Source organism: Alligator sinensis, unplaced genomic scaffold (genome assembly GCF_000455745.1).
Source record: "Alligator sinensis unplaced genomic scaffold, ASM45574v1 scaffold708_1, whole genome shotgun sequence".
Lineage (NCBI taxonomy): Eukaryota > Metazoa > Chordata > Crocodylia > Alligatoridae > Alligator > Alligator sinensis.
In genome coordinates, this window is record NW_005842183.1 from 778,841 (window position 1) to 798,538 (window position 19,698).

Consider the following 19,698-nt stretch of genomic DNA (forward strand, 5'->3'; position numbering starts at 1 on the left):
AACATGAGGTCTTACATTCGGACGACGTTCTTAATATTAAAGTTCTCCAAGGGAGTGGCGTCGGGGTCCTGCCCTTTGTCACTCTGTATGACAATTTGCTGTACAATCCTATCAAGCAGTAGCCAGTACTGGACAGTGTTACCACTTCTTTTATCTAAGTAGAAAAGAGGGAAGAGAAAGAAATGAAAAAAAAAACCCCATGCTTTCAGAAGTTACTTTTTCATCTCAAAATATACATCTATACAGGCATGGGTTCGTATTAATACATTTATAGTGGCCCAGAAACATGGCACTGATGCTGGGTGTGGTACACAGATGTTGAGAGCCTCCCATGGAGACCTTAAAAATGAACAGGAAAGACATACTTGCAGAGCAACTTGCCTAAAATCATCCTGTTGTTCACTAGCAGAGACAGGACTATAACCCAGGCCTCTTCCCAAGTTTCCTCATCAGCTAGACCCTATAGCCTTCTTTCCCAGCTACCTACAGTTTGGTATTTAATGTTAGCAAATTAAAGAGACCTATACTGTACTGTGCACTGGCAACAGCCATTACATTACTCCATAGTATGGCTGGAAAGGACTTCACGAGGTCATCTAGATCAGCCCGCTGCTCAAGGCAGATCAGCCCCGATTAAACCATCCCACCCAAGGGTCTCTCTAACCTGCTCATGAAAACTTCTAAGGATGGAGATTCCACAGTTTCTCTGTAGCCTGCTCCAATGCTTGATCCCCTTTATAGCCAGAAAGTTCCTTCTAATTTCCATCTTAAATTTCCCCTTGATGCCATTGCTCCTAGTCCTGTTCCTTTTAGCCACAGAGAAAAAGTCCATCTCTATCCACTCTGTAATCACCTTTCAGGTATTTGGAGACTGTTATCAAATTGTCCCTTAGTCTTCTCTTCTCTAGACTAAACCTTAGTTCTTTTGGCCTTTCCTCATAAATCTGGCCTCCCAGGCCCTGGATCATGTTTGTCACTCTGCACTGGACTCTTTCTAAACTACCCATACCCTTTTTGAAGCTCAGGGCCCCAAACTGGACATACTCCAGGTGAGGCCTCATCAGTGCTGAACTGAGGAGGAGAATCACTTCCCTTGATTTGCAAGTGATGCTCCTGTTGATACAATCCAGCATACTCTTGGGGGGTTTTGTAGTTTGGGGCAACAAGAGCATGCTGTTGCCTCAAATTCAGCTTATGGTCTGCTGTAACCCTTAGGTCCAGCTTCAGGAGAAAAATTGGGAGCTTTCATGACAGGGCAGAAATAAAAAGCCACCCCCCTCCAGAAAGACTATAAGAGGCAGAGCCTACTTACAAGGCATTTGGAGACAGTGGTGAAGGATAGACATAAAGTGCGGGTATGCTTCTGTGTGAGTCAGCCTCTTTCTCGTAAGTTCAAACATCTGAGTTGCACTTTTGGTATCTATGTGAACCTGTGAGCAACAAAGAAATCAGGGTTGAAGGGAAGATGGGAGACTCCTGGCCCCCTTTGACATCTTCACAAATTCAGATTTCCTGTCTCCCAGATTTAACCAACAGCAATCCCCCATCCTTTCCCACAAAGAAGCACCTTAAGGGCATGCTTATTTTAAGTGTGAACAATTGCATTAATGGTCAGTGTTCGTACCAGTTCAAATCTTTTGGCAAATTCCAGTTCATCTTCATTTCTAAGCATTTCAAAAAAATCTAAATGCCTGGAGAGAAGAAAAAAAATATGTATTAAGCATATTAGAATGAACAAAGTGGTCACATGATATGAAGGCATGCGACAGTATCTCTCAAAATGATTTTCTAGAGATGATGGGTCAAATCTACAGGACATTTAGTCAAGTTAAATAATTAGAGCAAGAAACTTAGAGTTATAAGAAGGGCACTTAGCTATGGCATTTGATATGGCAACAACATCATTGACAATCATGCTTTCTCTCTGGCACAGTCTTTGGGGAAAAAAAGGATAGGAGGAGGAAAAGCAATGCTTGGCAAATAGTGGCAATGCACATGTGATTTGTCAACACTACCCAAACCCAAGTTAAAACCTAATATTAGGGTGAATTGAGAATGAGGTGGTAGAAAAACCTTGGTTTTGCCCAGTTGGCACATAGGTGAAGAGCACCAAGACATCTGAGAAAGGTAAGCTCATTGCATACAAGGCAATAGGCAAGATACTGCTGTCCCACACAGAGCAAAGCCCCCATTCAAGTCAACTTTCACCCATTGTTTTGAACAATTTGGGATTTGCTTAGAGGAGCCCGAGACACAGAACATGGATTTTACTCTGAGCGCTAGGAAGCAAGTCCGAAAAGAAACGGGGACATAAGAAAATCGGATGCACGTAGTAAACGAGCTGCAAGTTCCCTTCCAGCATGACTCACCTGTCTAGCGTTGAATTTTCATGCTCCCTTAGCTTATCGATGACGGGCTGAATTCCCAGCATTAGAAACTCGTATCGAAGATGGAGTCTGAAATCCAGGCTTTCCTGAAAAGAGAAGTTGGAGGATGAACCCTGCAAGACACCTTCCCACACGAGCTTTGCGTGTCCCGTCGCCCCAAGAAGCCCCCTGCAACTTACCACGCCTGCCCCTTGGCTCAGGACGGCATTAATGAAGGACATGATAGCTGTCTTCAGGCTCACTTCATCCCGATACCTTCCCGTACTTTTATCCAAGTCATTGATCAGGGTCTGTCAAATATATGACATGTGAACCACAAGCTGGAAAAAATGATCTTCTGAACAAATTACCAAACGCAGGCAAAAACTAAGGTTTTCTTCCCTCCCTGAGTTTTCTGAAGAGAGTAGATCTGTCGTTATTCACTGGAAATCATCTCACAGGGCCAGGTGGGATTTTAAAGCTCCAAGATTGTGCCTAATTTTTGCTGGACAATTCAGAGAAGAACCAACAGGGAGCTCCTGCTCCAGGTCCTTGGTCTGCTGCAGGCCTGGCTCATGCTGGAGCCATTTAGGGCTGCTCTACCTTGGACTGTCTGGCTGCCATCCCCACAAGGCCACTCTGGTGGGAAATGACCTGGGCGCTTCATGCACTGGCCACACCAACTCTCCAAAAGCCCTCTAAACAGAGGGTGAGGGAAACGAGGCAGAGGAGATGACCCTGATCAACTATGGGGGATGTATCTGGTTTCCAACTAGGCAGCATAGGGCAGGGAACCATCCCTTCTACATTGAAGTCTAGGAGCATGGGGCTGAGATGATGGCCACGTACCTGAAAGCGGGTCCTTTCGCTGGCGTATTTCTGGTAGTGCAGCATGGCCTCCAGTACCTTTTTGTGGCCCCCGGGAACCAGGCACACAGCGCCCATGATTTCCAGCACTGCCACCTTCGTCTTAATGTTCTCAGTGCTCAGACTCTGAGCGATTACATTGATACTCTCCGAGTGGGCCAGGACGTGGGCCCGCCCCAGAGAGTTGTTCATTAGTGCTTTTATGCATCCAATGAGCGAGGTATGTATACGAGACTCGGCGGTCTCATAGTCCATGCTTTTTAGGAAGTTTAGGATACACGACAAGCCGTCCAGGTCGATGAATCTGGTTACAAACCTGTCAGAAAGAGGATTGCTTTAAACCTCACAGAAAGAATCCCCTATGCAGCGCACGAGGCTGGTTGTTTCTCCCATCCCCCTGTTGCATTGAAAGCCCCAAGTATTTTTCTGCAACAGATTAAATAGAAAAGCTGTCATAAGCTTTCTCTAGTTCAGAGCAAGTGTGTCCAAGGGTTAAACACGGGAGAAATCAACCAAGCCCATTCACAGTTGTTACTGGACTGCATTTCTTTGGTGATGAGGCTAGCACTGAAATTTGTCCCAGTGCACCTCTGCTATGTCTAAGGCAAGGGCACATGAACAGTAACCAGGAGGTTTAGGAGGGCACGGATTTGCAGCAAATCAGTTACTCCCCTATACCCGCCTGTGTGTAGGAAAGCAAACCTCAGTGCAAACGGGGTAAGCTCCAGTAGTTTTAATTTACTGTGGGTAAAAGCATGCACACCAGCAGTTAGCTCAGAGCAGATGCTGGATTGTAAGGCCTCACCCTGGCAGGAACATGTTGCTAAATCAGCTAAAGATGGGGTAACGCATCTACACCAGGAAGATGCACCCTAGTGTAGCTACCTTGGTACGAAACTCTCCCTGAGCCCCCACCTACCGTACTTTACTTCCCAAGCAGTCAGCTAGGACCAGGCCCATGTCTGACACAGGACTGAAAGGGACCCCTGGGTGACTGAGCCCAGCTTCCTCCTATCACGCGTAACCACCTCATCTAATCCCATTGCAATCGAGCTCGGACTGAAAAGGAGATTTTGTCCCCATGACTCCTGCTGTTCCAGAAGCTCATTCCTCTAAGCATTAGAAACCTTCTAATTTCTCCAGCTCACAATTATTCACAGCCAATTTATACCTATTTGTTACTGTCCCAACATTGTTCTTTGTCTTAAGAAGCTGTATTTCCCTGGCACTTACTGCCAGCGTATTTTTAGAAAATAAGCCTATCCTGGGCCTTAATTTTGCTGGACTAAAGCCAAGCTCTCCTAGTCTGCTCTTGTAAGACAGGCTCGTTCTCCCAGCCCTCTCTGAACCCTCTCCAGAGTGAATTTATCTCTCTCTAACATGGGGAACAGATGAGCCGACACCAGTGCCTAAAACAACAGCAATAATACCACCCTACCTGTACTGGAAACACCTTGTCTAATATATTAGGATTGCATTTGCCTTTATGGCTGCCTCTCCCTGGGGGCTCATTGACATTTTATGATCAGCTCCTACAATCTTGGCTTTCTCCTCCTCTTTCTCTGCTATTTGTTTCACATTTATTTTCTAAATAGAAGATTAAAGATTTTATCTAAGACAAGTTATACTGTTTCTAAATACACAACTAACAGGTGACATGGAATAAGGCCCAATGGGGATTCACTCGATTGTGAAGGTCACGTACACCCTGCATCATTTGATGACATTTGTATTTGTGCAAGACACATGCCTAATGCCAGATGGACTAGATTCATTGCGTCCATGTAGAAGGATACCTGCTGAGCTGGTGAATGCAAGAAAAGCATCCTGGTGCTCTCTCTTTGTCTTATAACGTACGGAAAAGGAATGGCAGAGGTAGCAGGGGGTCATCCACTAAGGGGTTAATTGAAATTGCAGCCAAAACTAGCTTTCAAGTACTTGCTAACACTTCAACTGAAGCCCCTGGCAAAAGTAACACTCATTTTAGTGAGAGCAGAAGGTGTCCCAGAGGATAATACTTTCATGAGCACCTACATCCTATCGCCATTCCAGATTATTTAAGTTTCTATGGCATTAAGGTGGTTTTGAAAGTTTTACACCAAATCAGCATCTAGGCTGGGGTTTTCCAAGGCAACAGAAGAGTGCTGTGCCTGAATTTCCCTGTATTTCAAATTTTTAACAGGTAAAATTTTTAGTGAATCTACAAACACTATCAGCACTTTGAAGCTGATCAAAAATGTTCTCATGGGAACAGGCTGATTTCAGGAATGTGTTTAGGAAAAAATATCAGCATTTGTTTCAACGAAGCTGTGTCTTTATCCTAAATATCACATCGAAGGCTTTGTTTTGCAAACCGCTGCTTCATTTCAGAGGTCATTTCCCATTAAGGTAGTAGCCAGGCAGTTTGCAGGGGTAGGGTGCTGGGATGCTCCAGCTGTTTGCAGTGGCTTTGGTTTCAATGAGTGTCCCTCTTCCGACGACCAGCGGGGCAGCGCCAGCCATGGCAGTGCTCTCGCTGAGCGGAGACGCGATGGTTTTTGCGACAGAAGCTACAGCAAACAGCTGCACGGGCTTATCCTTCCCTCAGCCACCTGCTGCAAAATTCACTGGTTGGAAACCGGCCAGATACGAAGAAGCCGGGGTTGACTGTATGAACAACACAAAAAACTGGATGCCTGAACAAAATGGTTTAACCTACTAGAAACAAAATCCTTCTGAATGGGATGCTGAAAGGGAGCTGTTGTTCCACCTCAAAAAGAAAATTTCAAAACCACATTATTTCCCATGAAACAGAAATTTTGCTTCCCCCACAGCTCCACTGGACATGTTCATCCGTGTGTTACCCAGAGGTGGGGCAGCGGTCTGCGTCCGACTGAGCCCGTCGGGTGGGAGTCCTTGGCTCCCAATTTCATGCTCAGCCCTGACATCATCTGCTTTTAAACATTCATTTTTTATTTTTAAAATGCCCATGCTGGAAAACACAGCCCAAAGCCACGACAACATCAAGAAAACAAGGAAAGGGAATTGCCTCATTGGTTTCGTCCTCAGTGCGGTCTTCAGACTTTCTATGGTTTTATTTCTCTCCTCCTCATCTTCTTTTTCCAAAGCGATTAGCGATTTTCTCTGCAAATGGAAAAAGGCAGATTTAGGAGACGGGGCTCAGCTCTCTTCCTACGCAGACCAGATACACCGGTGCTTAGTCTCTTGTACAGCGCAATAGGAAGGCTAATGTTTGCTGTACTCTGCAGCTCTGACCAAATGGCTGCGTCAGCAAGGCACAGCTAAAATCAAGACATGTGCATAATGATATTCTGGGATGAAATATTTATGTGTATTGTGTTAATGTCTACAGACTTTCATAGCACAGCGCAGGGCACCAACGGGTTAGGAGTGGTGAGGACCCAGAAGAAACAGCACCAACCGTGCCCTCTCCCACCGTCCTGGACACTTCTTCATAAATTCTCTCCTGGTCAGGGAAGGATCATCCCTGTTTTCTAGATAAGGGAACTGAAGCAGAGAGAAGTCAAATGAGTCACCCAGGCTCTCACTGAAGCTAGTCAGGAATAAAAGACAATATCCCAACCCTTTTTTGTACACCATGAAAACAAGCTCCCTTCTTTACCTTGCTCTGCAAAATTAGTAATTCTGTTTGCTTTTGGAGCGGGGAGCAGAGAGGCGAGCATGGGGGATGACTGCACAGCTAATGCTGACCTTCTAAAAAGATCATCATGAGAATGGCTTAAAAATTTGGGAACGAAACCGAGTTCTTTCTATTTGCATGCTCATTTTCAAACCTCGATTATTAGTGTTTTTGAGCTTCTTTCCTCAATAACAACCACCAAAAATTTACTTTAAAAAAACCAAACCCATAAGCAGAGATCCTCATATGAATCGCATGACTCCAGGAGCAGAGGATGAGAGGAGGAAATGGCTCCCTATCAAATACCTCAAAAATTGTCATGAAAATCCTGCGAGTTTACTGACACCGGAGCTGAACAGTAACTTTATACATAAACACACCTGAGCCTGCGAATAGGCACGCACACAAATGTCTGTTCGCTGTGCATGTTAAACTCCATTTCTCTCTCTTTTGCACATCGCTATTAGCAGCAGGCAGCGTGGAGGTATACATCAGGCATGCTCAAAGCTAACAGCTTTGTCTATTTGAACGGGAAAGCTGCAGACTTGTTGGCTTTCCTCCTTACCCACCTGGATTTTGTTTCCTAATAGAGGGAAATGTCCATCAGTGAAATTCTGAGCAAACAATGAACAATAAAACAAGGAGGTGGTTTTTTGGGTTTTTTTGTTGTTGTTTTAAATGATTGCTTCCGCTAAAGCCGTCTCCTCACTGGTGATGCAACTGGACAACGGTCAGCAGAGCGCTACAAAGAAGGATGCTGCCCTGCAGAAATGCTTGATGAATGATGTCCGTGAATAAGCCGCCAAAAAAATCCACGTGGAAGTCAGGGGGTGACATTTCATCTCCTCTGCATGGCCAAGGTGGGGTGTGCATGGCAGGACAATGCACGATTGACACGTTTGCAATGCCACAGCCCAGCGCCCACATTTGAAAAGTGCCAACGTGCAGCGTAACCACACCAGGCTTACGAAAGCACCCGAAAATGCTAAATCCCCAGGGCGGAGGGCTCTAGCCTCTTGGACTGGCAGCAAAAGCCTTTGTGCCTTCCAGCAAATGGAGCAAAGAGGGTTTCACCTGAGTGGAGCTGGCGGCTCTTCTAATTCTCACTGACATAAGGTAAAGCAAGTGCCATGTATTGATTTTTTCTTCTTTAATAGTAATTAACAATTCCCCCTCCCCTTCCTGGCTTTCCCCCTCCAACTCTGCTCCTGCCTGAGGGCAATTAATGAGCTCAGAAGTCAAGCAGGGCAACAGAGGTGGCAAGAGCCCCTTCTCCCATGCCTCGCTTCCCCTGTGAACAGACCTGGGTTACTCTTCCAAGTGCTGGAAACAGGAGTGGTTTGAATGCGCTTCATCAATCCAACAGCCACCAAACAGGGCTGAAAGACTATCGTGCCCAGCGAGAGGGCAGACTGAGGCATGGCTACATCAGACCACCCACAGAGAGGATGCAGGATAATTGGAACAATCCTGCTCCCATTCCAGATACTAGGGAAGCCCCCCGGCCTGGAACCGCTGCCGAGTCAATACCGAGCACTTTTGGTGCTGCCAAGAGAAAGGAGGGGAGGGCATGCCGACAGAGCATGCGTCCAGATGTCCTGTAGTCCAACGGCCGCAATCACGGCCCTGTGAACGCAGGGCAAAAGGCTTCTCAGCATCACGGGGATGTGCCATGGCCAAATTCTGTAGCAGGTACAATTGGGGAGTGAAGGGGGAACCCCTGAAAGATGAATGCAGTCCATAGACCGTCCCTTGTGTTGCTCAGATATTGCATTTCAGTGGGACACAGATGATGGAGGGACAGCACACGGCTGCATGATGCAAGCAGCCAGGAGAAGCTGGAGGTTTTGACAACAAGGGGGGGACAGGCAGGGTTTGGGGAATACGTGGGGAGCTCTGGAGGCTTTTAGTCCAGGAGGAGGGATACTGTTGTTTCTCCTTTCCCTCGACTAAGCATATATGTAACTTGGACTCTTGGTCCCCCGTCCCAGCATGCAACAACAGCGGCAGTCTCTCACTGCAGCCAGTGGTGACTCTTGCCTGCACCCAGCGGTGACAGGCCAGCCGGGCTGTCAGCAGGGCAGCAGTGAGTGTTGCACATTAGGTTTCAGAGTGAACACATAATCACTCCGAATGGAGCAGGCTGTGCAGTTCAAAGCTATCATTTCAGACTGCCCACCTGCAGATCCAGATTTACCTGGGCCTGTTTTGCTTTGCTACCACTAGGCATGAAGAAACCCAGGGCACGTTTCCGATTCAGGACCCCTGCTGTGCCGCGGGGCAGATCCTACAGCATGTCCAAATGGCTGTGGAAGGGCAGAGCCCCTGGGGCCCCGTGTGTTCAAGTCCCACAGGTGACCTGCTCATCAGGAAGCCTGTGCGCTACGTAGGACTCGGCAGCTGCTCTGGGAACAGAAACTTTCCAAGAGGAAGGAGGTTGGGGGAGTCATAATCAACACTCCAGATGTTTATTTGCACAGACAGATTTATATGCAGCCTTTGCCTGGGCCGGATTACAAGGATTGCAATTCTTTAAGCCTTTCGGAGGACATTAATTCAGAGGCAGAGGACCTTGCCCGAGACTTTCCACCTCGCAGAAGGTCGTGGAGTGAAAAGGGGCTCCACAATTTGAGCTTCAACTGCTTTGAGGGCTGAGGTATTGGGTCCACCCTGGCAATAATGCAGGGCTTCCCCTGAAGTGCCCGGCACCACAGAGAGCCTGCAGTGCAGCCCTGCAACTTGCTCGCAGGCTGGATCATGATGGCGGCAATGGGGGTGGTGTCACCTGCCTCGCTCCCCCCGCGAGGCCCGATTCCACCAACTATAGTGGGACCCCGGAGTGGGTTTCACCCCTTGCTGTGTTATAACTGTATAGGACAAGACCCATGGCTACTTTCATGTGCCACGATACTGTAGTGACCTAGCCCAGTGACATCCCATACATTGAAATAGTTAATACTAGAGGTGCTCCCTTTCTACTACAACTGATTTACCAGCCGGACACTGCTCTTCAAGCGGCTGGGCTGTATATCAGAAACCAGATCAGTATTGGCCAATACGCCTCCTTAAAAATCAGCTATCGGTATTGGCCCCAAAAACCTCTAATCGGTGCACCCCTGGTTAATACGTTCCACTTGCCTCTCCTCTTTGATCCAGGGCCTCTCATAAAAGTCATTAAAATGGCTGGAAACTTATTTTTGGGCCTTCATACAAACAAATGTGGCACTTCTCCACTGCAGTTGCTTGGACAGCTGAAGCAACAGCACCCAGATGTCCAACAGCTGCTTTCCCCCCTTCTCATCAATACAGCCCCGGCTTGGTCCCTGTCCTAGTAAGGGAGCATTTTCCTGCGAGGAGCTTGGGGAGTAAGCAACGCTCCGTGGTAATACAGGTGGCAGACCTGGGCCCTTGCCTGGCCTGACCTGTGTTTCTTCCTGTGCTGCCTCAAGGGTGAGCCCACCGCTCTGTAAGGAAGCCGTCCTGGGAGGCTTAACTTCTGCCCCGTAGCAAAGGCTGGGAGACAAGGCAAAGGAAGAAAAGCACAAGTTCAGAGCCTCAGGGCCCCAGTAAAATGAAAGAGCCACATGAACTCCTTCCTTCAGCCAAGCCCCATTAGTGATGTCCGGAGGACTGGCAGATCAAAGGCTCTGCAGAGCTGGCAAGGCACCGGGAAGCTTTGATCACAAAGATTATCGGCTTCTCGCAGCAAGGGTGCAGGAGAGCTGACCAGAGAGAGGCCCAGCTTCTCCAGGCAAGAGGCTATGCACATGCCCACGATCCAACCCAACCATCCCCCTGACACTCCAGCTTCCCCCAACAGGCCTTCCCCTGCTCCCTCCCATCTGCCCATCACTACTTGTGACCTTGACCCGTCTCCTAGAGCTTTGGGACCAACGCTCCACCCTACGGCTACGTACCCGAGCCCAAAGATGTTCGTTCCATTATTGCCGCACGTGGAGGGAGTTTTCTTTGAATCAGAGAACCGTGATCTTTTAAAGAAACTCATAACTAAACTACAACTCAACAAGAAATTATATAACCCACCTGGCTAACATGAAATGTGGCACCTTTCAGTCTTAAAAAGGGAAATTTCTAACTAAGAAAAAAAACGCAGGGGTTAGAATAAGTCTAATACTTAGAAGCCTAAAACTTAGTCAACTAGTGCTTTGACCTTCATGGCAGTGTTAGAGCTGTAACTCTAAAACATTTGGGATTAGACGGCTAATGGTCTGAAGCACTGCTATGGTGCCAAAGTCTTTGCTTCCAAAGCATTTCTTTCAGATGAGGGCAGATGCACAATTTGCTGAGTATCAAGCAATTAGAGTGCTGCCTTGCTGGATAGTCTACCTGCCCAGATAATGTACAGCAATTAAGGAAAAAACAGGAGGTGCCTGGAGAAAGACGAATGCATTTGAAACAGAGGAGGTGGTATGGGGGTTGGGGAGAGGCAAGATGGAGAAGACATGTGTGGTTTGAAAAGCAGCTATTAAAAGCTAAAGCAGCATGGTTTCCCACAGCATTCTTGCCTAGTCTGCGTTTGTCTTTCAATTTACAAGCTGTCAGGGATCCGACCGCACCTATGTTTGAGTCTTGCAAGGGACAAGGCACAACGACAGGAATAATAACTAATAATTTTGTGTCCATAAATATCCTCTCATAAGCCGGCATGCCCAGAGAGATGCACTTATGGGCTATGCTTGGAATGCAGTGTCACATCAAATGCCAAATCCAGGCTCTCAAAACATCTTACCATCTATAGCATCCCGGGTCCCTACATCAAGAGGACCACAACGTAGTAGAGACAGCCTGCTGGAGCCAGCGACTATAGGAGGTGTCTGTTATAAGGCAGTGACTTGTGTTGCGAGACGAGATAAGTAAGAGGGATGGGGGCTGGAATTTTCAAAGAAACTGAAGGGTTTTAAGAACCTAATTCCTGTGTAAATTCAAGCTGTTTCCTTAAAAAAATGCCAGCCAGAGGAAAAATGCCAAAGCACTGCATGCCTTTAACTGTGAAATTACGGCAGCCTCTGCATGGCCTGATAAGATAGCCAGTGTGAGCCATCCTTACTTACTCATGTCGTGTGTGGGTGCAAACGCTGTATGGAAAATGTACAATGAAGACAGAAAGTTGACTTTTGAGGGGGAGAAGAGATGGGACTTGGAATGGATTCTCTGACCCAAAACACTTTTGAGTGTGATAGTTGATTGTATCTTACCTACATTTCTCCATAAGATTAAAAAAAAAAAAAGATTTATGCCAGAAAAAAAGATTTATTAAAATACTTACAGCAGCCATCGAATTTAGCTGATCAATGTAAAACTCAGGCCAGCTGGTTGCTCCTTTGTTTTCTTCCTGGTCCTGAAAAGAAGCACAACAGAAGAAATAGGGTTACTTTCTCATCTTCTCTGGACTGCCCCAGCATACAATGATCTCATTTACACTGGATTAATCACCAAGCTTGGTTTTCCACATTCGGAATTCACCATGCGATACGTTCGCATACAGGCACATTACTTGGTCTACTTAATGGAGAGATCTATGCTTCGAGTTATCCCATATGCGATATATGTTACAAGGTCTGATTTTAACTAAGTGCTTCCCAATTATATACGGCCGCGGTCTAAGGTTCTTAGACGCTGTGAAATTCTAAACCCAGATTTTTCCATACTGATACTTCAAAATGCCTCAAGTGAAAGCTTTAGAGGGGACAGCTTTGTTGCATGTGCTAAAGCTGCCTTTGGACATTTTGTTTTTAAATAGCAATATAGCACAAATATGTGTCATGGATTCCACATAGAAAGAAGCTGCCACTTACCTAAATTCATACCAGGTCATTGAACAAGAACAAAAAGACACTCACTTTGGGGGTGTCAAGACTTCTCCAAAAATACCGGGGCTAATGACCTTTCCAGCTATAGCCTTTCAAGGGTTCTTGGGTCTTTCCACACCACAACCCCGCATGCCACTATTTAGAAGCAGCCATCCTCAGATGTGCTTCCAGCTCCTCAGCCCCCAGATGTGGAAGAATGGCAAAGGGAGCCTTCCAGGACCAGTTGAAAGGAACAAGTGTACAGAAATAGGCTCATAACATCCATCATTAAGCCAACTGCTGGCTCCTGTCTTTGGCTTCACAATTTAAGCGGCTACACTGCATGATTTAGAGTCCATCCGTCTCCTCTGTAGATGACAAGACTGCTGGTGGGGATACATCAGACATTTTCAGGCCCTTCTGTGTTCTGGTATATGAGCCTCTGGCTCTCTTTGAAGGGAGTAAACCTTTTAATGTTGTCTCCTACCAAGAAAATATCTGAGAGCTGGAAGATAAAGCTATTTACGGGATTGGAAATGTGCCCTCGTGGTAACAACTTCTTGATGAAAGATGCTTCCAGATTTGTTTTCTCTTCTTGAGAGCAGGTTTCCCCTGCCTTGAAAGTTTACTCTTTAATCCCCATGGAAAAGGAAAACAAGACATGGATTTTTTTTAAAATCCAAATACAGAAAATCATCATGTTGGCAGAGGGTGACAGGCAGCATCACCTTACTGCTGTTTGACCAAAGAAGTGGGTATCGCAGTATCTGCAACACAGCAAGTACCACAGCACCCTTCTTGGTCTGAACGTGACACAGATAAACTGAATCAAGAACAAATGTGGACTTCTAAAGGGTAGACTGTGATGCACCAAAGGGACAGATCACTAGAGTCAGCTGCACTGAGGAGCTCAAGGACTTGAATGTGGAGGAAACCTGAACGTTTCTTTAAGCGAGAGTACTAACACACACAGGACACAGTCTTCCAAGCAAGGGATACAACTTTTAGAAAGGGATTCCAGACTGAATGGTAAAAGCAAGGCTTCTGATGATTTGGAAGGAAAGAAGACTTAAATAAAGACATACAAGTAAATGTAAAATGGGGTATAATGTAACAAATTCACTAAAGGACGATTGCATAAGATTAACTTGATAAAATCATAATCCATTTGGTGGCTTGGTAGAGCTCACCTAGCTGGACTTTATTCGGGCATTTGAGGTAGCAATAACTTAAAGTGAAGGTGAAAATCTGAAGGAACTGTGGCAGGGCACTTGCAGCACCTGCCACTTTAAAGGCTGAGCCAAGCAGCCAGCAGGTGCTTGATTGCGGAGGACATTTTAGATCTCTGGCCACCTATATAAACACAGCAGTTTGCTGCTGGCAGCAGGCAGTAACATCGCCTGGCTGCAAGGCTGAATGCAACACCCTGGAGGTAAGGGCAGGAGCTGTAGGGGATGGTTTGGAGGCTCCTGGTCCTGGGCATGACCTAAAACTGCACCCTGCTGGAAGTGGGTGGCCTGGTGGGGCTCCCAGTGGCGCGGGAGCCTCCAGGAAATGCCAGGCCAGTTACTACCCTGGTGAAAGGTGGGTTGGAGTGCCTTAACCCCAGCTCCCACAACTGGATGGGTTACCCAGTAGAAGGGCCAAGAAGGTGGACCCAAGTTAGAGAGGGGGCTAGAGGCTCAGAGACCTGACTTGAAATCCCTCGACTGGTCAATGCGGGGGCCTGGACCGGAAGGGTCAAAAGGGCCAGGGGGGATCGCGAGGGACGCCCAGAGCTGAGGGCCTGGGGTTTCCGACTAGCTTTGGAGAGGAGGCCAGGGCCTGTGTGGCCAAGGGTCCTGGTGGGACCACACACAAGAGGGGAAACAGTTCAGGGAGCTAGGCAGCTCTGAATGAGGATGGAGTGGAAGGATCCAGTTAAGGTCCAGAGTGGAGGATTCTGGGGCCCAGCGTGGGGCTGGTGAGGTTAACATCTGTGGATGCCATCTGCAAGGCTTGGGCTGCAGTGTAGGGGAAGAACGGAGCCGCAGATTTCATAGACATGAGGGTTGGAAGGGACCTCGTGAGATCATCAGGTCCAGCCCCCTGCCCCAGGGGCAGGAAGTCAGCTGGTGTCAGATTACCCCAGCAACATAAGCATCCAAGCATTTCTTGAACATATCCAGTGTAGATGCTTGCACCACTTCTGGGGGGAGTCTATTACTTGGATGGTAAAAAAGTATTTCCTTATGTCCAATCTAAAACAATCTTCCAGCAGTTTGTGACTGTTAGACCTTGTCTTCCTTTGGGGTGCCCTGGTGAACATTCTCCCAGTTCCTGATGCACGCCCCTTATATACTTATGGCACCAGGGCAAGGAATGGGCAGCCTCCTACCTAATTAATATCATAATTATAAATCATCAAGGCATGGCAGGCGAGAAGGTGGGTGGTTGGCCCAGAAACAGGTGGGCAGGCCAATAACAGATTGGCTCTGAGAAAGCCCCCGTTACAAACTGCAAGGTGGCTAAGGCATCAGCTCAAGGGAGATGGCAGCAGATGGTGCTGAAAGGGAAGGAATCAGGCAGGGGGGAGGCCACTGGTGAGACTTCTCCCATGTCAGTCTTGGGAATGATCTAGGTTCATATTTTCATTAAGGACCTTGCCGGCAGGGCCTGAACTCACAAGACTCTTCCTTCAGGCAAAGCACCAAGTGCACAGCTGGTAGGTGCATGAAATAGGGGGCAGAGATCCAGGGCCAAATGAACCCTTTACTGGGCCCTAGGCAAAAAACTCATGGACCCCTACTTTTTTTTTTCCCCACTCGATAATTATAATACGTAAAATAAGCACACCTGGGCCCTTTCTTCACTTAGGGCCCTGGGCATGTGCCTAGTTTGCCTATGCATTAATCTGGTTCCTACTACCCAACAGCCAACCCTCTGTGCCCCTCTCCCCCTTTCACTCATCCATCCTTGCGAATACCAGGGGCTTCGCTCAGTCAGGTGGGACTGCACAGGTCACACTTTGGTGGCTGACTTCCAGACTGCTGATCTTTCCCTCCTGCAGGCACATGTATTATTCTATTCTACAGGAGTTTTCCCCATTCAGGCATGCCAATTTAAAGGATAATGTTACGGCATTCCCTCCCAAGTTTCAATCTGTGCTAAATTTCAGAATCAAACCTTCTGCCCCCTGCCTCACCAAGCTATTTATACCCCTCAAAATAAGGTCTTATAGTGGAACTGCTGACCCAGGCTTATTTCTGGCCTAGAGAACCAGGCTGATGTTACAGGAATGTCAGACAGCCATATCTGCTCTGAGTGCAGTTTTACAGAGAAGCTGTTTGTCCAAGAAGTCAATGATCACACGTAGAAAATTGAGGTTAAAAAAAAAAAGAAAAAATCAGTTTTGATGGTTGGGTCAGATAACCCTGAACACAAACAGGTGGGCGCGAGCTTCAAGTGCAAGCATCTCTCTAAAAATATCCACCCCGCAGCGAGTCTGCAGCCAGTGCATCAGGAACACCAGATCCTCTTGTAAGGCAGCCAAGTCTGCAAATGAACCCGTTCCCCTCACTTACAAGGCTGGTGAATTCACGGTCAGCTCCCTTGTTCCCAGGGGAGAGTGGGGAGCACCAGCTGTCTCGCACGAGCAATGTGCATTACCAGAACGATCCGAGAGAGAGAATTAGGTCAGTCCCAGAGACGACCATCGGTTTGCTTAAATGGCCCACAGCCAAGAACCAGCATTAGAAGGCACCGAAAAACAATTATGCTGTGTATGAAAAAGGACAAGGTTACAAATAAACACAGAATAAAAGTCACATTGTTCATTAAAAAAAAAATCCTTGGATTTATGTTGTGCTTTCAAAAGCAAGGCACAGAAAAGGAGCCTTTCCTTTAATAGGGTCATTCTCATTTTACCGTCAGAAGGGGCCAGACAATTCCCACCCTCCAGTGATTCCTACCTCAAGCCCGTAACTTCTGCTGAGCAAACACAAAGCTTTCAAGAACTTTATACAGGGAGAACTATCCAGCGGCTACCCTGCTTGCTCTGTAACCTCAGCACTTTCCAAGCAAACATCCCAGCCTTCCTCCAAGTGTTAATAAGCACCTTTGTGTCCAACACATTTCACTGTCTTGGTTGGCACACTGGGATTCCCCAGTGCCAACACCGCAGCGTGCCGACAGTCCACTGAAAGCTCTCCACATTTGACCCTGTGAGCTAAGAGGTGACAGCAGCAGCCTCCTAATACGAATCATTATCTCCACTTCATTAACGATACATCCAGCTCACTTGCAAGGGAACAACCACCCAATTTTGTCCCAAAACATGGAGGATCATCTTTAGGTACTGAGCATCACGATCTTCCCCTGAAGTCTGTGGGAAGGGAGGCTGTTCAGCACTTCTGAGATCCACTCTCAAACCTTTAACGGGAAAGAAGCATGAGGCCACCTGGGGTTGTTTCAAAACAAGACAGTGCTTGGCACTTCATCGGCTGTCGGGTCCTGGATGCAGCTGCTCAGACAATTCCTGTCTCTTCCCAGAATGGTTGAATTTTTGGCAGGATGTCAATAAAAGAAAACACTGTCTCATACCACTGCGGGGGGAGGAGGGTCCTTGTGGAAGTCCAGGTGCTGGGATGGCACCTCTGGAGGCACGTCGCTCCAGCCGGGAACCCAGCCCATTGAAGAGAATGGAAGTGCAGGACCCCAACCTACCACTTCCATGAGGCTGCATGACAGCATTTCCCCCTCCAAAACGTTCAAGTTGGACATTTTGGGGGTTCCCAGCTTTTGGTTCTCCCTGAAATGTGTTGGCCAGCAGGGGAGATTATGCTTAGGGGCAATCAACATGGGTTCATTAGAGGCAGGTCCTGTCAGACCAACCTCACTGCCTTCTATGACCAGGGCACAAAACCCTTGGGACGCAGGTGTCACGGTGGACGTAGTCTTTTTGGACTTTAGGAAGGCCTTTGACACTGTCTCTTACCCCATCCTCATTAAAAAATTAGGACACTGTAGTGTTGACGCCTACACAGTCAGATGGGTCACTAGTTGGCTGGAGGGCCTCACCCAGAGAGTGGTGGTGGACGGGTCATTTTCGACGTGGAGGGATGTGGGCAGTGGGGTCCCACAGGGCTCGGTCCTCGGGCCTGCACTGTTCAATATCTTCACTGGTGATTTGGACAAGGAGCTGAAAAGCACCTTGTTCAAGTAAGCAGATGACACTAAGATGTGGGGAGAAGTGAACACACTAGAAGAGAGGGACAGGTTACAACTAGATCTGGACAGGTTACAGAGGAGGACGGATGAGAACAGGATGGGTTTCAATATGGACAAGTGCAAGGTGTTGCACCTGGGGAGGAAGAACCAGCAGCAGACCTACTGGCTGGGGAACTCCCTTCTCGTCAGCACAGAGGCAGAAAAGGATCTTGGAGTCATTATCGATTCCAAGATGAACATGGGCCGACAGTGTGGGGACGTGGTCAGGAAGGCCAACCATACCTTGTCGTGCATCCACAGATGCATCACAAGCAGGTCCAAGGAGGTGATCCTCCCCCTCTATGTGACACTGGTCAGGCCGCAGCTGGAGTACTGCGTCCAGTTCTGGGTGCCGCACTTCAGGAGGGATGTTGTCAGCATCGACAGGGTCCAGAGGAGGGCCACTCGCATGGTCAGGGGGCAGCAGGGCAGGCCCTACGAGGAGAGGCTACAAGACCTGAACTTGTTCAGCCTCCACAAAAGAAGGCTGAGGGGGGATCTGGTGGCCACCTATAAACTTGCCAAGGGGGACCAGCAGGCAATGGGAGAGTCCCTGTTCCCCCGAGCACTACCAGGGTACAAGGAACAATGGCTATAAGTTGACTGAGAGTAGATTCAGGCTAGACGTCAGGAAGCGCTACTTCACAGTCACAGTGGTTAGGAGCTGGAACCAACTTCCAAGGGAAGTGGTGCTCGCCCCTACTCTGGGGGTCTTCAAAAGGAGGCTAGACAGCCATCTAGCCGGGGTCATTTGACCCCAGCATCCTTTCCTGCCATGGCAGGGGGTTGGACTAGATGATCTCCTCAGGTCCCTTCCGACCCGACCAACTATGAAACTATGAAATTGTGTGCAAATGGCAGTCATCTAGCCAAAAAAAAAGCAAATTTTCTATCAGATATGCTTTTGACTAGGATATTTTTCAGCCAGCACTACCCCACCTTACACAGTAAATCACTTCTTTTTTTTTGAAAGAGAGAGAGAGAGCGCACGCGAGTGAGCAAGCACATAAGCAATGAAGTCACAGCATTTCCAAATTCACCAGCACAATTAAAAATCTGCTCTTTCAGTTCAGGCCCTGGAAATTTCACTCACTCAAGGGCAGGGGTTAGCAACCTATGGGCCATGGGCTAGACCCAGCTTGCAAAGCTATTTTATCCTCCCCTACCTCTGTGGGCCAGATGTTTCAGTGGCAGGGGGCTTTGGAGCAGGTCAGAAGCTCTAGCCTGGCTCTGGTCTGAGCTGGGTTATTTTAGCTTGCTGTTTGTTAACCATTGCTAACCACTGCTCTAGGGCAAGGAGAAATACTTCCCAAGCAAGAGGGATTTGCTTCTATGGAAAGCGAATGTTTGCTAACAAAGTCCCAAATAGATGGTATTGGGAAGAGTTTTAATTTTTTGCAACAAGACTGGCTAGAACCAGGTGCTAGGCTGTCTTCCTTCGTCTGCAGAGCCAGCTCCACACCTCAGTTACCATTCACGGCTTTGATAACCGTTGGAAGAGTAAAAGCTTTTACTGCCAGTAGTTAACAGCTAAATTGACAAACATCAGGGCTGTTTCACTCTACGGCAGGTTGGGAAAGCTGTCAGCCATAATCCTAGAAAGGGCACTGGCATTGGTGATGTGTAGAGGGTGCACGTGCACCCCCTGAGATTGGCTGGGCACCCCCTGGAAGTGCCAGATGTGAAGCCGGCAATCAGCTGCTGGGGGACCCCCCCGGTCAGGAATTGGCGGGGGGGCGGACCCCCCCGCCTGTGGGTAATCTGGTGC

General features: G+C 47.8%; 1 protein-coding gene across 2 annotated transcripts in view; it reads right to left on the reverse strand.

Moving 5' to 3' along the window:
• Positions 1–19,698, reverse strand: part of DAAM1 (dishevelled associated activator of morphogenesis 1) — a 178,398-nt gene that overhangs the window by 37,748 nt on the left and 120,952 nt on the right. For both annotated transcript variants that reach the window (XM_006026226.3, XM_006026227.3), the window contains exons 4-11: positions 12,161–12,232; positions 6,262–6,356; positions 3,216–3,549; positions 2,567–2,677; positions 2,370–2,473; positions 1,625–1,691; positions 1,313–1,430; positions 16–154 (exon numbers count right to left, since the gene is read on the reverse strand). In XM_006026226.3, coding sequence (XP_006026288.1) covers positions 16–154; positions 1,313–1,430; positions 1,625–1,691; positions 2,370–2,473; positions 2,567–2,677; positions 3,216–3,549; positions 6,262–6,356; positions 12,161–12,232 — 1,040 coding nt within the window. The remainder of the gene's footprint in view (positions 1–15; positions 155–1,312; positions 1,431–1,624; positions 1,692–2,369; positions 2,474–2,566; positions 2,678–3,215; positions 3,550–6,261; positions 6,357–12,160; positions 12,233–19,698) is intronic.